Here is a 16,265-nt window from a genome sequence, read left to right as displayed (position 1 = left end):
TGCCCGACCAGATTACCCCAACGTAGTGGCTTACAGCAACACGGATATTTTTTTCCCTTTAGAGTTGTAGAGGTAAAAGATCCAAGATGAGTCTTACCGGGCTGGAGTCAGGGTGTCAACGGGGCAGCTTCCCCTCTGGAGGCTCTTGTCTTTCCCAGCTTCTAGAAACCGCCTGCATTCCTCAGCGTGTGGCTCCTCCCCCAGCTTCAAAGCTTTTCACGCTGACTCTGCTTCTGTCGGCCCCAACTCCTGCCTTTGACCTTCTTGCCTCCTTCTTAGAAGGACTCCGGTGATTACATTTAGGGCCCACTTGGCCAATCCAGGATAACCTCCCCATCTCGAGATCTTTACCTTAATCACACCAGCCAGTGTCTTCTGTCGTGTCAAGAAACGTAGTCACGGGCTCCGGAGACTAGGACGGGGAAAGCTTGGGGGTCACGACTCAGCCTGCTCCGGGATTGGAAGCAGCCAAGATTTCTCTTCTGGGCGTCCAGGAGGGGGGACCCCAGAGAAGGAAGCCCAGAGAGGAGGGACAGGTTTGAGGGAGCCCCGGAGAGGCTGTTTAGGGACGTGCAAAATCAAAGGTGCTCCAAGAGGCAGTTGGAAATGTGGGTTTGGGGCTTGGGGGCACAGAGAGGGGGAGAGAAACCTGCAGTGTGGACAGAGTAGGAGGACCAGCTCTTTCTTCCTTCCCCCAGGCACGGAAATGAGGTCCTGACACAGTCAGCACGATCGTAAGCCTGGGTTTTGGACACTGTCCTCATGCCAGCTAGTTAGAAGTCTGGGGCCAGTCCCAGCCCCTGCTTACTCGCTGTGTAACCCGGGCCAGGTGGCTGTAAAATGGAGGTAGTCACAGGCCCAGCCACCGAGGGTTGTTGGAAGGATTAAGGGAATGAATCCATGCGGAGCTGTGAGAACAGTGCCCAAGCACGCAAGAGCTTGGTTTCTCTTAACACTTACTTAACGGAGCGTCCGTGGTGTTGGGCACCATGGTGGGCGCCGGGGCTTTAACCGTGCACACATGGATGGAAGCAGACAAGTCTCAGCCAACAAGGAGCGACCGTTCTCATGTGTTCGGCTGCAGCATGAGCTGCTGTTGTAGAACCACTGGATCGTGTCCTTGAAAGCAGCCCCCCACCCCCGGGGATGCAGCAGAAATGTGTCCTGTGTCCTGGCCTGTGCAGCCAAGTGCCCAGGTCTGTCCGTCTTTCCCAGGAGGGGCGCTCTTGTCCTGCTCATCAGGCTCAGTGTGCGGCATTCTGTGCCTGGCTGGTCATGGCCACAGTTCAGCCTAGGGTCTGGCCGGCCCTGGGTCAGTGATGTCAGTGATGTCTGCCGCGTAGCTGGGACCTCGGAGGAAGGAACGGGAGAGGAGAGAGAAGGACGTGATTTCCCTTGGGAAGGGCCGTGTGCGTGGCTGGCGCCAGGATCCCGGGTGAACCCCCACAAGAAGACCTGGTGTTTAATCTGCCCAGCCTGGCTGACAGGTTCAAGTTTGTAAGAAGGCCCTGAGAAGGTGCTGGGCCGTTCCCAAACGGGAAAGCAGTACCCAGGGGTCAGAGAGACCCGGGTTTTACTGTTAGCGCCACTGATCACAGACCTTGTGGCCTTGGTGACGTTGGGTAGGCACCTTGACTCCTCTGAGCGTCAGCATCCTTACCTGTAAAATGGGGACCGTCACACCTAGAAGTCAGGCTTGTCATGAGGAGTGAAGGGCAAATTTCCAGGCACAGTCTCTGGTGGGCTGGTCCTCAGCAGATGTGGGGTCTGTACCCCAGTGTCCAGCTGCTGAGAGGGCAGAAGGGCGTGGTAGCCCCAGCAGGGGAGGCTCCAGCCAGCGAGCCCCCTGTCAGCCATTATTCCAGACCTTTGTGTGCAGCCCGTCAGCTAGAGGTCACAAAGCTGGGCCCCGGGGAGGGGAAGGGAGATGGATGGATGTGGGCACAGAGCCTGTCCGAGGAAGCTCTGAGGGAGAAGGCTTGCTTTCTTCCCTCCCTTCTCCCGGTCCCATTGGACCTCATGCACTGATCAGACCAGTCCTGATGCCTGGTTCGGGACCCACTGTGCCATTGACCATCCCCTGCATGTGACCATCGTTCCACTGATTGATATAAGTTTTTTAATTTTGCAATCACTTTTAATTGCCAAAGAGTTGCAAAGATCGCATAGAATCCCCAAATATACCCTTTGACCCATGTAGGGTAGGCAGAACCGCGTACCTTTGTCAACACTAAGAATTTAACCTCGATCGGTACAATACGCATAACGAAACTGCAGGCCTTATATTTAGGTTTCGTGAGTTCCTGCACTAATGTTTTTTACATTCCAGAATCCACTCTAGGATACCACAGTGCACGTAGCACGCATTCATTTTTTATTCTTTCGTTCGTATTCCTGCCCATGGGTCTACTTGTTAATCAATACCGCACTGAACCCCGTGAGCCCACCGCCATCCAAGAATGAGGACAGCGCCCATAACGTGCCCTCCGCCCCCGTGTGTCCCTCATCCTGCTCTCCTCTCTCTCCAGAACAGATACAGCCAGTTTCCCTTATCCGCGGACTCGTTTTCCGTGTTTCGGCCACCCACAGTCAACTGCGGTCCAGAAGCAGTTGACTGTCCTTCCAGTAGAGCTGCAGAAGGTCGGTGGTAGCCTAATGCCACTTCCTGACGTCTGCATCACTCACCCCGCTTCTCTTCCCCACGTGGGCATTTTATCCTCTTACATCATCACAAGAAGGGGAAGTACAATACAATCAGATATTTTCAGAGAGAAATAGACCACGTCCACGTGGCTTCTATTATAGAATACAGTACGTTGTCATGATTCTGTTTTATCGTTAGAGTTGTTCATCTCTTACTGTGCCTAATTTCTAAGTTAAACGTTATCGTCGGTGTGTACGTATAGGGAAAATCACCTGGTATGTCTAAGGTTGACTCACTGTTCACAGGCCGACTTCTTAAGTGGCTTTATTACGTGTAATAGTTGCCGAAACCAAAATTGTTTCCTTTTTTTTTTTTAAGATATATAGATTTATTTCAGAGAGGGGTCGGGGAGGGGCGGAGGGAGAAGTGAGGGAGAATCTCAAGCAGACTCCTCCCCGCTGAGCACAGAGCCTGACTTGGGGCTCCATCTCACGACCCTGAGATCACGACCTGGGCCGAAACCAAGTGTCGGCCACTTAACCGACTGCGCCACCCAGGAGTCCCACTTTTTACTTTTCTAAGCGAGGCGTGACCTCGTGTGTCAAGTCTGAACTCTTCCCACTCGGCCTTACGTAAGGTGATTCTGACATGCAGCGCCAAGCCAGCTCGCGTCCCCTGTTCCGTGCGGTTCCGGCAGGTGACCGCGCCACTTTGCTGTCCTCGGCCACTCAGGTGGCTTTGTGGATTTCCTGTTAATAAGAGTGCCGTTAGCGCTCTTGACCATATTTTCTTTGGCACGTGTAAGAGGTTTCTCTGGGGTGTGTGAGAGCGGGCCCAGGGGCGAGGCCGTGCCATGCATGTGTGGCCTCTCTGAGCCTCAGTTTCTCCACCTCGAAAACCAAAGACAGAATTCCCGCTGCACCTGCGTGCCGGGCCGAGAGGGGGTGAAAAGGTGAAGCTGAGCATGCCTTCTCATTTTGATGAAGGTCTGGAGCCCGGAAAGGGAGGTGTGCAAGCTGCAGAGCCCGAGCAGGGGACAAGCGGGGGCAGCTGTCCCATCAACGTGGGGATCCCTGTGGACATCCACCCTCTGTTGGCTTAAGGGTCTGCATGACGCCTGGATCGCCCAGCCCAGGCCTGGCAGAGAGGAGGGGTCCCGCGGAAGCGCTGGGAGAGGGGGAATTGTCCCCCTCCGAGCAGCCCATCCCTTGCTGCGGGCTCCTCCTGGCCCCTTACCATCCTGGATGTCAGCGTACAGACACCAGTCCGAGCTGCGGACCTCAAGCTGGTGGGGAGAGGCCCCAGGCTGTTCGGGGTTCTCGTACTTTGCCCCCCGGGGAGAGGGCTGTGGGGCCATGGCCGACAGCAAGCACCCCGAGCCCGCTGGTTTCTAATTGTGTACCCAGCTTGGCTGTGACTTAGTAAGCTTGGTTCCTTTCTTCCCCCAGACAAAATTCATTTAATCCCCAGGCTAACAGACGGCAGATTAGAAACAACCAGATGAGAGCTACTGGGGCAGATGGAGTGACAGAGACCAATAAACTGGAATGAGCAGGAAGGGGGCCAGAAATGCTGACAGGGTGGGCCTCTCCTTGAGGGGTGTCGCTGCCCCGGGAGGGGGGTTCAGGTCGACCTCTCTTCCTCCCCGCCCCACTCTGCCCCACCGTGTGCTACATAAGAAAGGGGTACTTGATGCATTTTAGTAAACGGCCCGCCCACAATGGGTACAACAAACCCAGGGGACTGGAGAGGATAAGCATCCGTTATCTGGAAGAGTCTCATATGTGAAGCTTAATTCCCCGAGACTCCAGGATAACAGAAGCGGTGATCTAATAGCGTCAGCGACAACCTGACTCTGATGGCGGGGGCCTTCACCGTTATTATCTGTGACACCATGGGATCCTCCTGGCAAGCCAGGAGTCCCATCTGAGGGATGCGGAAACAGGCCCGGAGAGGTTGAGTGACTTTCCAAACATCACATAGCTTTAGGGGTAGAATCAAGATTGCCTTGCAGTCTGCTGAGCCCGGGACCCCCGTGTCACAGGCTCTGGGGACCCCCTTCCTCCCCGCTGCGGGCAGGCATTCAGGCAGGTACAGTGCGGGGAACCACACTCCACATGGAGCCCTAACAGTGACATCTCCAAATGGAGAACATTCTGAAATGTTTGGCAACACCAGTCGGTGTTCTTTATAGCCAGCCTGGGTTCAGGGGAGCTCAGACCGGTCCCCCCAGAATAGGTCTGGTGACTCAGGCTTCAGAACAGTAAAACCAGCCCCAGGGCCATGCCAGGCACTGGGTTCTCAGGGCAGCCCCACCTGGTCTCCCCTGTTGTGGTGGCGACTTTCCAAACAAGGAAATACGGTGGTTCGGAGAATTGTTCAAGGTCACGAGCTAATAACAGAGGATTTGAACCCCAGCCGTCAGATAGCCAAGTAAACACTCTTAACTCCCGGCTGCCCTTCAGACTGGGTTTATGGCCGAGGCCCCACACGGCCCCACAGTGACTGTGCTCTCCGCCCCACCCCGTGTTCTCCAAGGGAGTTTCCTGGTCTTTGTTTTGCCCACAGGCAGAACAGACTCAGAGGGGACATCCCCGGGGCCTGTCCTGCCCCAGCCCAGGCTAGCAGGACAGCTGCTCCCACCGAAGCCCCAAGCCAGCAGGGAGCCTGGCTCTCCCGCTCGGGGCTGGAGCAGGGACATGGGGCGGGGGGGGGGGGGGGGGGCGGAGGGAGGAGTCTCCACCTGTGGTTTGACTTTGCCCCCGCACCTCGAGGAGCTGCCTCCCATTTCCTTTGAGCCCCCAGACGGGGCAGGGGCTCTCTCCCCTCCAGCCCACAGCAGAATCTACCCTCGCCTGTTTCACTCAAAAATGTACCATTAATGGGGCACCTGGGTGGCTCAGTCAGTTAAGCATCTGCCTTCGGCTCGGGTCATGAGCCCAGGGTCCTGGGTTCGAGCCCCACATCGTGCTCCCTGCTCGGCGGGAAGCCTGCTTCTCCCTCTCCCACTCCCCCTGCTTGTGTTCCCTCTCTCACTGTGTCTCTTTCTGTCAAATAAATAAATAAAATCTTTAAAAAAAAGAAGTACCCTTTAAGAAAAAATGTAACTCCCTTCCTCCAAATTAAATAAAAGCAAAAAAATGAAGAATTTTTTAAAAGTTAAAAAATTACTCAGTAAAAACAAAGAGGGGAGAGGAGCCAAGAGGCACCCTTTCTGAGGCCTGGCGCTGTGCGCATAGGAGGTGCTTAATACCCAGCAGCAGCACCTCCTCTGGGAAGCCCTCCCTGATTACCAGCTGGGTTAGGTTCCCCCCACGTGCCCTGCACTGATAATTATCAAGGCCAGTGGGTCACTAAGCGTCCCTCACCATCCCCTGCCTTGGACCAGGGCTGTTTTCTGTCCTCTGCTAAATGCCCAGGGGCAGCACCACATCCAGATGGGATGGTCTTTGTGAAATCTTGGGCCCAGACAAATGTCGTGTCAAGACAGTGAGCAGGAGCACCGAGAGGGGACATCCCGTGACGCCCGCAGAGCAGGGCTAGCACGAGCCCAGGTGTGTGGCTTCAGGTTCTTTGCCCTTCTGGGGCCTGGTGTGGCCTCTGCCAGGGCGAGGGCCGTGTGAGGCTCAGGCCTACGCGGTGTGTGTCTCTCACCTACACAGCCGCCGGAGCCTCCAGGCCAAGGCAGGGTAGGGGAGACACAACACGGCCGTGTCCCCAGCCACAGCGACCGCCACTTACGGGGCCCATCCTTGAGGGGCCGTGCACTGCCTTTCAACCCAGCCGGCTTTGTGGGGTGTGCCTGTGTCGGCCCTGCCCCGGGCCCCAAGGAGACAGAGACTCCAGACTGTGCGCTGATAGGACAAGAGATTTAGAGGAAACAACCTGAGGATCAACCCTTCTTTCTACAGACGGGGAAACAGAGATCTCGGGGAACCCAGGGCTCTTGGTCAGACAGATGGACTATTCCTGGCACTTGGCAGCTGTGTGATCTTGGGGGAGTTACTTGACCTCTCTGAGCCTCTGGTGTCCTCGGCTGTGGTGAGGGGTGGTCATGCTTGTGCCCAGGAATGCTGCCAGCATCACCGATGGGAATCCAGGCCATACTTCCCTGTCCTGTGGGTGCCATGTCTGTGCGGGATCCTGGCCACCAGAGGAATGCCTGGTGGCCATGGGGGAGATGGACAGCGTCTGCCACCTCCCCGCAGGCTCTAGGTGGCCCTTGGGCCCAGGACTCTGTCAGGTTGCCCACTCAGGACCTGGAGAAGGGTCAGGCTGACTCTTGCCATGGTGGGGTCCTGAAGACCATCCGGAAGGACCGTGTTTTGGGGGGGGATATGGGAAGAAGGGGGGCTCAGTTCAGTGTCTTGGCCCGACTGATGGGGCCATGACTCCCCCCCCGAGAGGGAGGACCCTGGGATGCAGGGTCTCGGGGCACCCGGGTGGCTGGATGGTCACGGTTGAAGAGACATATGCAGGAACTCTGAGATATGGCAGATCTCGTTCCAGAGTCGGGAGCATGGGCACGCCTGGGACCACACAAGGCACGGCGGGCCATCGGGAGTCCCCGACAGCAGGGGCAGTGGGCGGACTGGGGAGGGAGGCTCCTCCCTGGCGGGGGCGCAGACTTCCTGTGTTGGCCTCCGAACTTGAACTGAGTTCTGTGAGATTTTCCAGATTAAAACAGGAGTTGTTTTTCTCCACAAACGCATTCTGTCTGTTCTGCCCCACATCTCCCAGGCCCTGGCTCCCCGCCTGCTTCCACTCTACTCCCACCCGTCTGCCGGAGGCCCGGCCAGCTCAGGGCACCCTTCCTGGAACTCCAGCTCCCTCCCCAGCCCAGGGCAAGAGCCTGCAGGCCCCTCCACCCCCAGGACCCTTGCATCCTATCCACACCCTCCACGTCCCCCTGCCCGGCCCAGGCCCTGTCTCAGGGCTCACCTGGCCCACTGCCACTTTAGACCGAAGACAGGCGAGGGGAGCCCAGGGTCCAACAGCAGGTGTCCGCGGAGGTCTGCCCTGGGCCCTGGGTGGGGAGAGTGTGCAGCCCCCATGCTCCCACAGCGTACCTGTCTCCCCAGTCACGAGCCTCGGGCTCAGGATCGTCCAGGCAGCCGGGGTGAGTTTCTGGCAGCCCGGCTCAGTCCAGCCAGTGCCCTTGGCACCACCCCGTGTTTCTGTCACATCCAACAGACCGGCCTGGGCCAGTTCTTCCCACCCCACCCCATCCATCAGAAGCCCCTGCCTGCCTTCTGAGAGCACACTCGAACAGCTGATATGGGGGCCCGTGCTGGGGAAGCCGGGTTCAGGGAAGGGGGGCAGATGGATTGATAAACAGAAAACCACGGCCAGAAACAAGGCTGCCTGATACTAAACGCGGTGGGCAGGGGATGCCACATGGGAGTCCGTCCAGGGTCCGGCCCGTGCCCACCTTCACAGCCCCCTTGTCTTCCTCTCGTAGATGAAGATGATGCCAACAGACTAGGGGAGAAGGTGATCCTCCGCGAGCAGGTGAAGGAGCTCTTCAATGAGAAATACGGTCAGTGCATGAGGAGTAGGGTCTGTGGGGCAGGGTCTGTGGGGCCAGCCTTCCTGGGCAGCCCCTCCCTCTACAACCAGCCTTGGCTGCCTCCAGTTCCACCCCCAGCTGCCCTGCCCGTGACTGGTGGGAGCTGACCCCTCACTTCCCCGTCGGAACACTGGGAAAGAACCCATCTGGGGCGCCCAGGGCAGAGATTGCGGGTCAGCATTTCCGCTGCTCTAGGGCTGGGCCTCGCGGCAGAGGCCATGCATGGCCCACGGCCAAGTGCTTGTTTGTGCATCTGCCCAACACACACTTAGCCGTGAGGACTCTGGGGGAGGGCGTCCGATCCCTGCCATCCTGGGGCTCGGAATCTGTGCAGGGTGGTGGTCATGGAATAGGTAAGGGCCATGAGATGCAAGGTGAAGGCACCCAGGGTGCCAGGGCAGAGCCCAGTTGGGACAATTAATAATATGGTTACTGGGCCTGGCTGGCTCAGTGGGTGGAGCATGCAACTCGATCTCAGGGTCACAGGTTCGAGCCCCACCTTGGGTGTAGAGATTACTTAAAAATAAATTCTTAGAAATAAAATCCTAATAATAATAGTAATAATATGGTTACAGTCGAGCTTTCTAGATCATTGAGTGCCAAGCTATGCTAGGTGCTCTGTATCCATTACATTTTATTTGATGAATTTCGTATTATTTCCATTTTGCATTGTAGCAGGGAGACAGACGTAATAAAAAATATTTTTAAATAGAATTTGAGGGAGTGATAATGGAGAAGACAAAGCAGTAGCAGGTTAAGGGGTTGCCTGGGGGGTGGGGCAGGAAGGCCCCCTGGGAGGATGGGACGTGCGTGAGCCGAGACTAGAGACTCAAATGTCAGGAGGGGACACACGTCCCAGGAAAAGCTTGCCGGGTGGCAGGGACAGCTGGGTGACTGGGGACCAGCAAGGAGGCCAGAGGGCCTGGGCTAAGCAGCCGGGGGAGGCCCCCAGTGCACAGGGAGGGGCGGGCAGGCCTAACGAGGAGTTGGGATTTTGTTCTGAGAGTGAGAAGCAGCCCCGCTGGTGTTTGGTGGGGTCGTCTCTTTCACTTGTCATTGGGAAATCAAAATTCAGACACGGACGAAAATGGGTATTGGTGACCTGCCACGTCACCCAAAGCCGGCCCCTGTGATCACCAACATTTTGCCAACCTGACTTCTTTGGTGTCCATGGAGACACTTTGGAATTTTTGAAAACACACCCAAGACACCCTGTCCTGCCATCCATAAATAATTTAAGTAAGGACTTTGTAGTTTTTCTACCATAATAGTAGATCTTAAGCAGATATCACATCTCTTGTTCATCAGTTCCGGGTACGCACACTTAACATTGCACCAGGCACGCGCCAAAGGGCCTGTTTTATTGTCAGCACTGGGTATTAGGTTTATAGTTTTGCTAAGTGGATTTTTAAAAAAAAGAAGAAGAAGAAGAAGAAGAAGGTGTGTGTATTGATTTTTAAACTCTGTAGTACTGTGGCTGCCAAGCTGGACCATCCCAGGATCCAGCCCTTTCCCCGGGGGGCGTGGCCTCTCACAGAGACCTCTTCCCCTCGAGCTGACCCACTGTGTCTTGTAGGCGAGGCCCTGGGCCTGAACCGGCCTGTGCTGGTCCCGTACAAACTGATCCGGGACAGCCCGGATGCTGTCGAGGTCACGGGCCTGCCCGACGACATCCCTTTCCGGAACCCCAACACGTACGACATCCACCGGCTGGAGAAGATCCTGAAGGCCCGAGAGCACGTGCGCATGGTCATCATCAACCAGCTCCAGTGAGTGCCCCCAGCACCCAGGGTGGGGTGGGGACAATGGGCCGGGGCCATGGGAGAGGGGACTGCTTGCATCCGGTGGGGAAATTCCCAGAGCAGGCCCAGCCAGGAGACGAGGGAGACGGAGACAGATGGACAGACAGACAGATAGGCGCCTCTTGCTTGCCCAGATTCCAAGAGACAGATAGCTTAACACTCTCATCTTCGACATAAGGAAACCGATACCCAGAGCGAGGACAGGGCGGGTGTAAGTCATGGTGGGTCAGCTGGGACGCAAACCCAGCTCTCTCACTCCATCCGGGTCACTGTAACACAATACTGCAGCCCAGGAGGCTTATAAACAACACACATTGACTTCTCACAGTCCCGGAAGCTGCGAAGTCCAAGATCAAGGTGGTGGCAGATGCAGGGTCTGAATTCAGTTAAGCGTCTGCCTTCGGCTCGGGTCATGATCCCGGGGTCCTGGGATCGAGCCCCACATCGGGCTCCCAGCTCAGCGGGGAGTCTGCTTCTCCCTCTCCCTCTGCACCTCCCCTCTGCTTGTGCTGTTTCCCTCTCTCCCTCTCAAATAAATAAATGAATAAAATCTTTAAAAGAAGTTACACCTCGACAAAAAGAAAATACACACAGCAAACTTGGGAAACACGAAAAGGTAGGAAAAAAGAAGGTAACCATAACTGTAACTCTCCTCTTCAGGGCTACCACTGTGATGCACTGATTTCTAACTTTTTCCCCTATGCACATTTTCTTTTCAATTTTACACTAGGTGTTTTAAATTTTTTAAAGATTTTATTTATTTATTTGAGAGAAAGAGAGCGCAGGGTAGGGGGCCAGAGCAAGAGGGAGAAAGAGTCTCAAGAATACTGTGCTGGGCACGGAGCCTGATGCTGGGCCTGATCTCACAACCCTGAGATCACGACCTAACCCCTAAACCAAGAACTGACCATTTGAGAATTAAAATATTTGTATATATCCAAAAAAAAAAAATGAAATGATTCAGAAGGGTTTCAAATAAAAAGCATTTTCCCTCCCACCTACCGTCCACCCCTGAAGCAACTAGTGGACAGTGCAAGAAACCACAGCAAAAAAATGCTCACCCCCCCCATAGGCATACCTCCCAGAAAGAACCGCAAAGACATTCTAGAACTTTCCTTCCCCATTTCCACGTTTCTTTTAATGCCTATTAGATTCTCATTTGTGGCAAATGAAACCAAGATCATACGGTATTTATCTGTAGACAGTAAATAAAACTTTCTGTTTCTTGTCTGGCTGTCTTGTACACGCTCGAACATTATCCACATCCCTGAGGATTCCCTTTAGTGACTGACCAGTCATCTGAATAGATAGACCACGATGTCCTTTTCGGATGGACATTTGGCTGCATCTCATTTGGGAGGGGGGGTTCATGTAAAGAATGCTAAAAGTAAAACAATAAAATAAAAATTAACACATACGTAAAAAAATAACAGTGTGATGAATATCCACTTCTATAAATCTAGGCACACACTTTTTTTAAGTTTATTAAGTAATCTCCACACCCAATGTGGGGCTCGAACTCACGGCCCCGAGATCAAGAGCCACATGCTCTACCAACTGAGCCAGCTGGGGACCCCTAGGCACACATTTCTGACCACTTGGTCAGGCGACACCCTCGACTTCTAGACCAGGAAAGCGGGCCCCAGGGGGCGACTGGCCTGGCAGGGCACTGCCTGGTCTGGGGGGGATGCCCGCTGTTTCCATCCGGGTCTTACGTCACGCTCCAGCGGCAGTGGGAGCATCTCCTCTTGTGAGAGGTGTCGCCCATTTTCAGGGGGCAGGTGGGAAGGAAGAGGGGAAACCCCATTTTTCTAACTGCCACCTCCTTTCTTTCTCTTTTAGACCTTTTGCAGAAATCTGCAATGACGCCAAGGTGCCAGGTAAGGCGGAGGCTGGAAAAGTCGCCTCTCTGGGACCAGGGTCTGTGGGTAGATCTGGTCCGGGTGGCTTGCAGTGGGTAGCTGACCACCCAGAGGGGGTATAGTGCTCCCTGCCCAGTGGGTCCACAGGGAGCCTGCACGTGCCCGCCGGAGGGGGCCCGGTCACAGCACGGCTGAGCGTGTCACATCAGCGGGAGATGAGGAGGGGCAGGCTGGAGCCAGGAGGAGGGGGCGGCCGGTGGGCTCATGGAAGCCACGTGGGGAGGAGAAGGATGCTGTGTGACCAGCGGGGGGAGGCAGGCTGCATGGCTGAGGCTGGCTGGGGCCGGGGGAGGGGGGCACCCCACCATTCTGCCTGCACTTGCAGGGCACACACCTGCACCAGACACTGTCTCTTAGAACCCTTGAGTGCACTGGAAGCTGGGAGACCATCTGGTGCCGTGGTTCTGCCTGAGAAGATGCACCATAGAAACGGGGGAACATTCCTCAGAGCGATTGGGAGGCGCGCCGCTGATTAAAATACACAGATCTAGTCCCAACCACATTGTACAGCTGGGAAGCTGAGGCCCAGAGAGGGAAAGGGGCTTGGCAGGGCCACGTGGGGGGTTGGTGGCCACCTCAAGCCATCCATCCGAACTGCAGGCCCAGCAAGTGCTTAGTGGGGACCGTGATGGGCCCCCATCCTGGCCTGAGACCCGAGGCCCCAACTCCAGCTGGGTCCGGGTCCCCCTGGAACGCCACGGCCTCGGGTGGCACAGCCCAGCCAGGAGCCACCTCCCTCTGTCCTGTGCTGATCACGGGGGCCAGGCGTGGCACCAGATTCGCGGGTAGGGAGGTGACGGGTTTGGGAGCTGTTCCCAGGTTGAAGGCAGAGATGCAGAAGGCCCTGCCGAGGCGTCAGGAGGAGAGTTTAGGACAGATGCTCAGAGGGCGGATGCCATGGACTTGCATCCACCACTCCCTCCCACCATGGCCATCTTTAGGGTCTTCCAGTGACCCCGGTTGGCCGTGACCCTGGGCCAGCACCTCTGCCTTCCTGTTCATGTGGGGCCCCCTACAAAAATCCCTTTTCTCTGGCTGAGCTCCTTCCACCCCCAGAATCTTCTGTTTCCCAGGATGTCTGTTTATGCCTTACCTTAGTCACAGACCCCCAGCCTCTGGTTTTTCTTCATCAGCTGGACAAACAGCCACCGCATGGGCTTAGCCAGCCCTCGTGCCATGTGATAATCACCCAGTCTGGTTTCTACTCAGTGACCTGGCCTGCTCAGTCAAGCACCAAACCCTACTTGTGTGGCGCACGGTTGCAAATCTTTTTTTCTAAGTCTTATATATTCCTATCAATTTAATTCTGCAGCAACAGAACCCCAGCTGAGTCCTGCCCTGTGCTGGGCTCTTTCATACACAATAACCTCCTTTGAGTCTCACATCACACGGTTTTCCCCATTTGGCTCAGAGAGGTTAATCGATTTGCCCGGGGTCACACAGCGAGGGTTGGCAGTAATGGGAATTGGAATCTGGAACTTCTGACTGTAAACCTGAGTCTCTTTCCCCGGGCACACTGCATGCTGTGAACTGTCATCTGTCCGCATTCTCAGGTTGGGGTCATCACACATCCACAGTTAAACGGTAGCGACAACACGGATACCAGCTCTCAGCTTCTGAGTATTTCCGGGGGCCCAGGCATATTACCCACGGGAGCCTGGGTCTCCCTCAACATTTCACTCGCGAGGAAATGAAGGCACAAGGCCGAGTGACTTGAAGTGACTCTCTCCAGGGCCCGAGGCTGAGCCCTTCGCTGCTGGATGCCGGGCCCTGGGAGTGCTGGGGAGGCCGGCCCCCACAGGCTGGATGGTCTGGGGATGGAGTAAGGAGGACGTGGGCCTGAACTGAGCCCGCTCGGGAGGCACACCTGGGGCGTGAGGCTCAGGTTAGCAAAGGCAGGCAGGAGAGCCGCGGGGGCTGTGGGGCCTGGTTAAGGACGGAGGTTGCAGGGCTGGGCCTCGGCCGCCGGTGGGGAAGAGGGGGGGGTGGTCTGGGAGGGTCTGGAGCCTTGAATGCCGAGAAGGGGGCTTGAAACCTGAAAACAAAAGCCTTCTCCCGAGGGGTTCAAAGCCGAGACCCACCGAGGGGTTCAAAGCCGAGACCCAGCAGCAACCTTTCGTCTCCCAGCCAAAGACAGCGGCATTCCCAAACGCAAGAGAAAGAGGGTCTCCGAAGGGAACTCCTTCTCATCCTCCTGCTCGTCTTCCTCCTCCTCCTCCTCCAACCCGGAGTCCGTGGCGCCCACCAACCCGATCTCACTCGTGGTAAAGTTGCACGGATCCGGACCTGACCGCTCAGCTCTTTGGCCTTCACCCCGCACGCAGGCAGGGCTGTCTACTCTGGGGCGCGGCTTTGGGGTGCAGGGAGGCACTGGGCTCTGAGTGGGGCTCCGCAGCCTCAGGGTGGCAGACGCGTCTGCCTGATCTCCTCAAGAGATAGTCCAGCCCTGTCATCGGCTGCTCACGAGCCCCCCCCCACCCCCCCGGGGCCAGGAAGTCACACCTCCGCCGGGCAGGTGGGCAAGCGGGAGCCCGGGAGACGGTAGGGGGACTCCGCTGGGCGGTGCCAGAGCGGGACCCCGAAGAGACAGACTCTCGATTCCCAGGCTGTCAGAGGCTAGGCTAATCTCTGCACTCACGTCACGAGCCCCGGGCCTCACCACAGCTCTGTGAGGTGTCGGTGTCACCCGCAGGGCGTGGAGGAGGGAAACGGGGGTCAGCGGCTAGTTGGCGGTGGCCTCACTGCGGTCCTCCGCGGAGGGAGGACCCGCCTGCAGCCGCCTCCTCCCGTGGTAGGTAGGCCTGGGTTCTCTGCCATCCAAGAGGAAAACCTCATGAGGGGCACGCACGCATGACAGTGCTTTCTGACTTCAGAATACCAGCTTTGAAATCCTGAGCCCCGTGGGGGAGAATATTGGAGCACCTTTGAAAATGATTTGGGGATTTATCGTTTGACTGTGCCCCCCCTTCCTGGAAAAACAACCCCAAAGTTCAGGCTGTACCTTTCTCCCCACCTGGGAGTGCCTACACAGGGTCCCTAGCTCTTCCCCCATCCAAGAGCCTTGCAGAAGTGTGGAAGGCCTTGGGGCCAGGCAGAGGCGGCCTGGAGGGAGAGGGACAGACTCTCTGGGGCATAAGGCCCGGAGGGGGCTGAGTGTGTGGGGATGACCACCCGTTCTGAGCCACTCCTCAATTTTGTCTGGTCCACATGAATAGCCCCCGGGACACAGGTGGGAACAGGTCAGAAGGCCCAAGCCCAGGCTCCATGGCCATCAGTGAACTGTGTGACCTTGGACAGGTCACGTTCCCCTCTCTGGACCTTCAGTGCCTCAAAATGAATCGCATCTGAGAAGGCCCTTCAGAAAGCATTGCTAAGTGGTCTGGCGGTCTTTCCGTGTCACCCGGAGTCCTAACCCAGACCGTTTGTCCCCCTCTCTCTAGCAATGGCCAATGTACATGGTGGACTATGCCGGCCTGAACGTGCAGCTCCCGGGACCTCTGAATTACTAGACCTCAGTGCTGAATCAGGACCTCACTCAGAAAGACTAAAGGAAATGTAATTTATGTACAAAGTGTATATTCGGATATGTATCGATGCCTTTTAGTTTTTCCAATGATTTTTACACTATATTCCTGCCACCAAGGCCTTTTTAAATAAGTAAAAAAAAAAAAAAAAAAAAAGCCTGGCCCTTGCTCATAACTTTTGCGTATTCTCGTTTGGAATTACAGCTGTCACTGGGACAAGGTCAGGAAACCCGGCTCAGATGGCCTGCCAAGGTCCCCCTTCCTTGCCAGAGCAGAGGCCGTGTCCCTGACCGCTGGGCCCTGCTGTCTGGGGACAGACTTCCCTCATTGCTCTGCCGCTGGGGCCGCGTGGCCTCCCGATGAGGTGGCACGGAAGGTTAGGTGGCAGACTGACCCCCTGGCCTCAGGGAGCGCACAGGATGGAATGGGGCTGTCTTGGTGAATTAACAGGAGACATCTCAAGCGTTAAGTACGATCATCATGCCTGGACTCTCCGTGGCTGGAGAGAAGGCACCCTGGCCGAGGGGCTCTGGATTGGGCCCGGAGGGGTGGGGTGGATTTTTGATAGAGCTCAAGGGCATCTGAGCAGAGTGATGGGTCACAGCTGTGTCTCAGCAAGGCCACTTTGGTGGCACGTGAGAAGATGAAGGAAGGGGTAAGACTGAAGGCAGAAGGACAGGTCAGGAGGGCCCGACAGTGGGCCGCGGTCCCGTTCACCGAGGGTGGGGAAGGCAGGGTGCCCTGGGAGCACAAGGCAGCGCCGAATCTAGAACCATCTCTGAAGCGGAGACTCGAAGAGCACGG

At 56.3% G+C, this 16,265-nt stretch overlaps 1 protein-coding gene across 4 annotated transcripts in view; it reads left to right on the top strand.

Annotated features, from left to right (window-relative positions):
• Window positions 1-15,446, top strand: part of GTF2IRD1 (GTF2I repeat domain containing 1) — a 69,045-nt gene extending 53,599 nt beyond the window's left edge. For 3 of the 4 annotated variants that reach the window (XM_028110102.2, XM_028110101.2, XM_088017145.1), the window contains 5 exons: window positions 8,106-8,183; window positions 9,790-9,982; window positions 11,858-11,895; window positions 14,065-14,201; window positions 15,378-15,446. In XM_028110102.2, coding sequence (XP_027965903.1) covers window positions 8,106-8,183; window positions 9,790-9,982; window positions 11,858-11,895; window positions 14,065-14,201; window positions 15,378-15,446 — 515 coding nt within the window. Of the gene's footprint in view, window positions 1-8,105; window positions 8,184-9,789; window positions 9,983-11,857; window positions 11,896-14,064; window positions 14,319-15,377 lie in introns of those variants that run through there. The other variant, XM_028110100.1, reaches the window with a different exon arrangement.
• The last annotated feature ends 819 nt before the right edge of the window (window positions 15,447-16,265 follow it).

Source organism: Eumetopias jubatus, unplaced genomic scaffold (genome assembly GCF_037043125.1).
Source record: "Eumetopias jubatus isolate StellerSeaLion01/CBP00866 unplaced genomic scaffold, mEumJub1_p1.0 scaffold_12, whole genome shotgun sequence".
In the NCBI taxonomy this organism is placed as follows: domain Eukaryota; kingdom Metazoa; phylum Chordata; class Mammalia; order Carnivora; family Otariidae; genus Eumetopias; species Eumetopias jubatus.
This window is presented reverse-complemented; position numbering and strand designations above follow the sequence as displayed.